Consider the following 7,948-nt stretch of genomic DNA (forward strand, 5'->3'; position numbering starts at 1 on the left):
GAACTCACTGAAGTCAGATTTCCCAGTTCTAAGTTAACAGTTGTTTGAACGTGGCAGAAATCATGCTGGATTGACAGCATGGCCAATGTTGAATGTCTATCCTTTTAAGCTTGGAAAAGAGACACTTAAACCCAGACCACACACCCACTCCACTGAATAGCAGGCTAGTGATTAATTTGCAACGCTTGCAGTTAGCCACGGATTGCTTCCAAAACACTCATTGTTGAATTTGCGATTTCCAATTTGTGTAATGTTTGTCGAATGGCCTATGAGCACCGATAACATTTGATCTATAATTTCTCTACATACAAGGATTAAGATTTGCCAGTAGATTGTCGTCTTGATTCATGATGATGCCTGCTAGCTTGGTAGCTAAGATTGAATGTATGATGTTGACAGTCCAATCAAAGCTATGGTAGATATAACGTAATTTGACAATTTTATCTGTGGCCAATCACCTTGAGCCTTCTTGGATGGGCACTTCTAATGTAACTATATGGCAGCACCCAAGGGGCCTGATTTTTCAAGCTCTGCCCGTAGATTTTGCTGTGACGTAGTGTTCCCATGAGTAACAGAACACTGAGCCAACCATGGCGCAACTAGAGAACATTACCAACCCCAACGCTCCGTATTTTCCACTGGCTGCACCACCACCACAAAAAGCACTGAGCTAGGCTGAAACACCTGCCTTACTCAAGAAAGCAAAAGAGACCATGTTTGTAAGCGGCTTTATTAACTCAATTTTTTTTTTTTTTTTTACGTTGTTTGCAAACTGATGTGATACATATTCAAGCCAAAATAACAGCCACTTTTTAATTTTTGCTGAACGGGGCTCTGCCTCACCTGCCCTGAATTAAGGGTCGTCGCTGGAGCTGAATCATTAGGTCAGAAACACTGATTTAGCAAATATATTTATCCAACCAGAATCCCTTTGTTTTACTTTATTCAACTAAAGAAAATAATTTAACCTTCATACATAATTTGTATTTATTAAAAAAACACTTGCTATAATATAGACAGAAGATTGAGAAAGAGGCTACAACAAAACAATGTATTACGACATGACAAAGTACCATAGTATTATAGTGGAAGCTGTTTGCCGGGGGAGACTAGCATCTCTTCTCTAGCATGACAAAGTACCATAGTATTATAGTGGAAGCTGTTTGCCGGGGGAGACTAGCATCTCTTCTCTAACATGACAAAGTACCATAGTATTATAGTGGAAGCTGTTTGCCGGGGAGACTAGCATCTCATGACAAAGTACCATAGTATTATAGTCTGTTTGGCGGGGGAGACTAGCATCTCTTCTCTAACATGACAAAGTACCATAGTATTATAGTGGAAGCTGTTTGGCGGGGAGACTAGCATCTCTTCTCTAGCATGACAAAGTACCATAGTATTATAGTGGAAGCTGTTTGCCGGGGGAGACTAGCATCTCTTCTCTAACATGACAAAGTACCATAGTATTATAGTGGAAGCTGTTTGCCGGGGGAGACTAGCATCTCTTCTCTAGCATGACAAAGTACCATAGTATTATAGTGGAAGCTGTTTGCCGGGGGAGCATCTCTTCTCTAACATAGCGGGGAGACTAGCATCTCTTCTCTAGCATGACAAAGTACCATAGTATTATAGTAGCTGTTTCTCTTCTCTAGCATGACAAAGTACCATAGTATTATAGAATCTCTTCTCTAGCATGACAAAGTACCATAGTATTATAGTGGAAGCTGTTTGCCGGGGAGACTAGCATCTCTTCTCTAGCATGACAAAGTACCATAGTATTATAGTGGAAGCTGTTTGCCGGGGGAGACTAGCATCTCTTCTCTAACATGACAAAGTACCATAGTATTATAGTGGAAGACTAGCATCTCTTCTTTGACAAAGTACCATAGTATTATAGTGGAAGCTGTTTGGGGAGACTAGCATCTCTTCTCTAGCATGACAAAGTACCATAGTATTATAGTGGAAGACTGTTTGACAAAGTACCATAGTATTATAGTGGAAGCTGTTTGGGGAGACTAGCATCTCTTCTCTAACATGACAAAGTACCATAGTATATAGTGGAAGTTTGCCGGGGGAGAAGCATCTCTTCTCTAGCATGACAAAGTACCATAGTATTATAGTGGAAGCTGTTTGCCGGGGGAGACTAGCATCTCTTCTCTAGCATGACAAAGTATCTCTTCTCTAGCATGACAAAGTACCATAGTATTATAGTGGAAGCTGTTTGCCGGGGGAGACTAGCATCTCTTCTCTAACATGACAAAGTACCATAGTATTATAGTGGAAGCTGTTTGGCGGGGGAGACTAGCATCTCTTCTCTAGCATTGTCTCTTCTCTAGCGTAATCCAAATACCCTTCTCTGGTCGGAGTATAAGGTCACCCAGAGGTCTCAGCTCCTCTCGGCTCTGGCAGGCCCGCACGGAGAAGCGACGCAACACCGAAGACAGCACCACCTTCTCCTCCATCATGGCAAACCGCTGGCCTGGAGACAAGGGACATACAGACATGCATGTGAGGACACCATACACCGACATAGGTCTTTTCTGAATACCCATACTTGTGTTCTAAATAGTAGGCTTTTTGGGTATGAGACATTTAGAAATTTGCGTATGCTTTAAATGTCATACTAATTTTGTATTTTTATCAAGTAGAATTTGCTGCACACTATTTGCTGCACCCTCACAGGTGTTTCAAACAGCTGATAATCAAAATAGGGGACACGCTCTACAAAAATGAATGAATGGCGGGAATCAAGCTCACTTGCGCATTCAGATGAAGCCTTCTCAGTATGGGTGAGTGGTATGATTATATTTGTTGCTTACTGCATACTTTTTTACTGAACAGTATGTTCAAAATAGTATGTAGTATTAGTACACAGTCTGTAGTTTTAGTAAGTAGTAGGCAATACAGATTCAGACAGAGTAGACAACAATCTGACCGTAAAATCAGACAACTGTTTCCTTTCATTCAGCTTTTGTGAGTCTCTCTCTTTGTCACTCTCTCAGTCCTCTCTACCCCCCCACTCTATCATCTTGAGGAGAGAGACAATCTGTCTCATTCAGTGTGTGGGAGACAGGGCTGATTGGCGGCAGCGGCTCTACTCTCAGGAGATGGAGAGTCAGTGCTCCTTTGCTCCTCCTCGCTAAATGGATGATTGATTCTTGAGGAAGAGTGGGCTCTTAAAGGGAATGGGAGCGTAAAAGAGGTAAGTGAGGAAGCTGTTTCATAATAAGTGCTGGCTTTATTGCAATGTGACCCATCAGGGAAGGTGCAGCTCCCTGCTTCTAAATTGAGCTTCTCCTTTCAGTTTCTTTTCCACTTCCTGAAGCCAGACTGTGGGTCAAAATCATTTAACTGGGTCCTTGCCCTTTGTCTGTACCATTGCAATCATTTTGATATATCATGGTTCGTATATTAGACCCCTATTAAGAGGAGAGAGGGATATGAATGGTAATTTGTCCTGAGCGAACCGATGCAGTTCCTGGGTCCAGCGGAGAAGGGGATGTATGCGTAGGGATGTCGTCCTGTGCTGTTCTCTATCAGGAAGCGCTCTGGCCGGAACTCCTCGGGATCCGGGAAGTATCGTGGATCGCGGTGCAGGGCGAAGGGAATGATCAGGGCATTCACTCCTTTAGGAATTTTAAAGCCATCTGCAATGGGAGGATATTAAGTATCAGTCATGGAATTCAATTGAATTCATTTCTAACTGTGGGTTCATTGCACTGACAGTTGCATTGAATATTATGTCAATATTTTCTACCTGCAGTAAAACACTGACTTGTATTAAGCAAGGATGTTGCTTGGTCACACATTGGAATCAAAGCTCAGTGCTTTGGCAAAGAGTGACATGTACCCATACTCAGACTAACAGATGCTTGCCCACCCTGAGAAGGAAGACCGGATTACGAACACTGTGATTTCGCCACTGAGTCGACAAATCTGTATTTCCTCTAAAACTACAGTTATGCTTATATTCAGAGCTAACAGGAAGTGCATATCATTTTCTAATTAGTCTAACAGTGAAATCCATCCATCTGCTTCCGCCTTGGTTTTACACTATCAGAAAATGCTTTTACTGCAAGCGGAGAGAATGGAGAACAGGCTGCCAGAGCTGACAAATACAAGTCCTGACATGTGCTGTTTCAATGAGATGGAGATGACACCCGTGGATTCAAACAGTGAGGATCTTATTCTGCTGCCATTTTACAGGTAAAGGTGTACTTTGGGACAATCTGCTGCCACCTACTGATGTGACAGTCGTCGCTTACGGTGCGTGCGAACATGGGCACGGCGGGGAAGAGGCGAAGGGTCTCCTTGATGACGCATTCAAGGTAACGTAACCTCTTCAGGTCATCGGCGGTGACGGATCGGTTGGAGGAACCTGGGTGGGTAAAAGAGGGACATATGGATGGGATTTCATAATACAATGGTCACATGCGAAAAGGAGAGAACAGGAATATGAATGTAAAGGAGTATATTTACCAAACACCACTTGGAGCTCCTCCTGGACCTTGGTCTGGACCTCAGGGTAGGATCCCAGTAGGTGAAGGGCCCAGTTCATAGAGGCTGCTGTGGTGTCATGGCCCTATGGACACACAATCATTCAGAAGAGCGCATTAGGGTTGTGTTGAACAGTGTGCCATTTGGGACCCATTAGGGTTGTGTTGAATAGGGTGCCATTTGGGACATTACCCATGTGCAGTTGTACATGTAATGTACATCAAGTAATTTCAAGTAAAAGAGGAACTATCCCACCTACAGTATGAAATGTTGTTCGATTGCAAAGGGCCTCAGTGGAGTCACATGCTAAATGTGTGAGCATATTGGTGTTGGGTTTCGTTACACTACCTCAAACATAAAGGTGTCCACCTCCTCTTGGATATCACTATGGCTCAAGTAATTTCCCTCCTCATCAGTGGCTTTTAACAGCATGTCCAGGAAGGCAAGTCTTCTCCTTTTGATGCCATGGTCAGATTCACTGTCAGAACCTGCATTCTCCATGCTTTCTGCTCTCTCCTTGATCACCTGGAGATTACACAAACATTAATACCATACATTTATATTTCATTTTTGTTCAAAATAAATCTGTGCCAATAGCCATGCTAACAAGATGATTCTTACAATATATAACAGATGATAGTCAGTCGACTGGAATCCTTTCTGACCTGTTAAATATTGTTATATCCATTTTGTTCGCATGATCATTTCTGGCAGTCCAAACCACAAGCACTTGGACATACAATAGGTTCCTTAAAGACCTCAGTAGATCTACTCACACTCTGAGTGAATGAATGGAGGATCCTCAGTCTATTGTCATGGTCCTTCCCCTCCCATAACAGACTGTAGATGAAGTCTGGCCAATACCAGGGAGCTCTCTGGCGACGACCGATGATGTCACTCATTCTGTAAAGAAAGCTCAGTAAATCTAACAGAAACACCAAGGAATGTAGACAGGGTGTAGACAGTGTATAAGACTATGTCATGATGGCTTATTAACATGTTAATACTTACTTGTACACACTGCGGACGTACTCAGACTCGCTGTTACTTTGTGCGTAGATGTTCTTTCCCATTGCCGTTTCTGAAACAAAAACAAAACATAGGAAACATTGTGTCATCATTAGCATTTATTACAAATGACTTTGATCACAGATTTGGAGAGTTGATTTTTACAGTGCCATTCCAAAATCAGTCACTCACTCACCACAAATAATGTCCAAAGCACAGAGTGTGATGTAGCTAAAACAGTTGAATGGATCTCCTCCAGCCTGCTTCTCCAGTTTCTGTGTTAAAACCTCAGCCTGCTCATTCATCACCTCCAGAAACTCAGCCAAGATGGAGAAATGGAATGTCGGGGTCAACATCTTCCTTCTGCCACGCCACTTATCCCCTGTGCTGTTAGAGTCAGGACAGAGAGAAAATCACTTACCCCTGTGCTGTTAGAGTCAGGACAGAGAGAAAATCACTTACCCCTGTGCTGTTAGAGTCAGGACAGAGAGAAAATCACTTACCCCTCTGCTGTTAGAGTCAGGACAGAGAGAAAATCACTTACCCCTGTGCTGTTAGAGGCAGGACAGAGAATTACCTTGAGTATGTCCCAAATGACACCCTATTCTTTATACAGCCCAATTGTTTATACAGCCCTATTCTTTATACAACCCAATTGTTTATACAGCCATATTCTTTATACAGCCCTATTGGCCCTGGTTAAAAGTAGTGCACTATGGCCTGCCGAGTGGTGCAGCGGTCTAAGGCAACACTATAGATCCGGGTTCGATCCCGGGCTGTGTCGCAGCCGGCTGTGACCAGGAGACCAATGAAGTGGTGCACAATTGGCCCAGTGACGTTAGGGGAGGATTTGGCCGGCTGGAATAGCCTTGTCCCATCACGCTCTAGCGACTCCTTGTGGCAGGCAGGCGCATGTACGCTGCCTTCGGTTGCCAGCAAGATGGTGTTTCCTCTGACAGATTGGTGCGGCTGGGTTGTGGGTTAAGCGAGCAGTGTGTCAAGAAGCAGTGCGGCTTGGCAGGATCGTGTTTGGCTCTCATGGCTCTTGACCTTTGCCTCTCCTGAGACAGTATGGGAGTTGCAGCGATGGAACAAGACTAACTACCAATTGGATATAACAAAAATTATTTATTTATAATTTGTGACTATAATTTGACTATACTGGGAATAGGGTGCCATTTGGGATGCAACCAACACTGAATCAGAGGGGTGCAGAGGGCTGCCTTAAATCGACAGCGATATATATGTAATCAGTTTAAAGTCCTGAGTCCCAATACTGTTTTTGATAATGGGGGCAGGAAGGAAGAGGAAAATGACCTACCTGGTGAGCAGGCCAGTCCCAAGCCAAGGCTGCATAAACCTATAGAAATAGGCCTTGTCTATGTGTTTGGAACTGTGCAGAATCCCCTTGGAAGAGAACAAATGAAATGAGAACAGATCCAGAAAAACAGACCAGAATTAACAAAAGATTGGAAGACTAGCTGTTGTCATGACGTCAGCTAATGGGGATCCAAATTAAGTTTAAACATTAAAGTTATGCTCAATGGATAGATAATGTGCTATATCTCTGACAGTATCTGGTGATTATCCAGTCAGCGTCAGCAGTAATACAGGTAGTAAAAAAGTGCCAGCAGTGTGGTGATTACCTCCACAGTCTCTGCATGAAACAAGACCACCAATGGCAGGGGTCCAATCCAAACCTTCAGCAATGGTAAATGTCTGAACTCCTTAGTGCCTTCAATAATCTGGTTGAAGAAATCTACCAAAAAGAAAAAGTACTGCTATTGCATTTGTTACTTGGGAAATATTAGATAGCCTAACCTAAATACAGCTCAGAGGAGAGGATCTTACCTCCTGCATTAGTGCTGAACAGAAGTGCATTCCCAATGATTGGATAAGCTCCATCCACTCCAGGGATTGGCCTCAAATCGTTCCAGTCCTGAAAGTATTTCTTCAGTGGATGGTACATGATGCAGGCCAACAGAACAATCAGAAGCACCAGACATATGATCCCCAGCGTGTATGTTCCAGACATAATCACCATCTTGGTTTAACGTAGCAGTCTGCTATGTTGTGAAATCCCTCTGATCTGTATGCGGAGCAGCTTTTGACGGACTTTAGACTGGTTATGCACTTCTCCTTTGTCACAGTTAACCGTACGGGTACTGGAACCTCGACTCTCATGCAGCTACAGTGTGAGAAACTGGGTCATGTTGGCTGCAGCAGTTAAGTGAGGGGTGGAATGGTGGGGATGGGTAATGTGAAAACAAAGGTTGGCTGTGTAATGATAGCAATTACACAATCTGTGTGTGTGTGCATGTAGTAGTTAGTTATTTTCTCTTCTCCTCTGACATTGACTCATGGGGTAACTAAACCACAACAACAGTATCATTTGCACACTGATTAGATAAGCTCATTCCACTCCAGAAATACAAATGTGCAT

The 7,948-nt window shown here is 43.3% G+C and overlaps 1 protein-coding gene across 1 annotated transcript; it reads right to left on the bottom strand.

The window, feature by feature from the left end:
* Positions 1–2,175: 2,175 nt before the first annotated feature.
* On the bottom strand, positions 2,176–7,689 carry LOC135545630 (cytochrome P450 4V2). Its single transcript, XM_064973382.1, has 11 exons — positions 7,357–7,689; positions 7,152–7,264; positions 6,827–6,912; positions 5,702–5,892; positions 5,509–5,578; positions 5,274–5,400; positions 4,846–5,022; positions 4,480–4,582; positions 4,244–4,378; positions 3,468–3,647; positions 2,176–2,479 (listed from the first exon to the last, which is right to left on the bottom strand). Exons 1-11 carry the CDS (start codon positions 7,547–7,549, stop codon positions 2,316–2,318), a joined length of 1,539 nt encoding a protein of 512 aa, XP_064829454.1. The 5' UTR covers positions 7,550–7,689; the 3' UTR covers positions 2,176–2,315.
* Between the last annotated feature and the right edge of the window lie 259 nt (positions 7,690–7,948).

This window comes from Oncorhynchus masou, chromosome 9 (assembly GCF_036934945.1).
Source record: "Oncorhynchus masou masou isolate Uvic2021 chromosome 9, UVic_Omas_1.1, whole genome shotgun sequence".
NCBI lineage: Eukaryota > Metazoa > Chordata > Actinopteri > Salmoniformes > Salmonidae > Oncorhynchus > Oncorhynchus masou.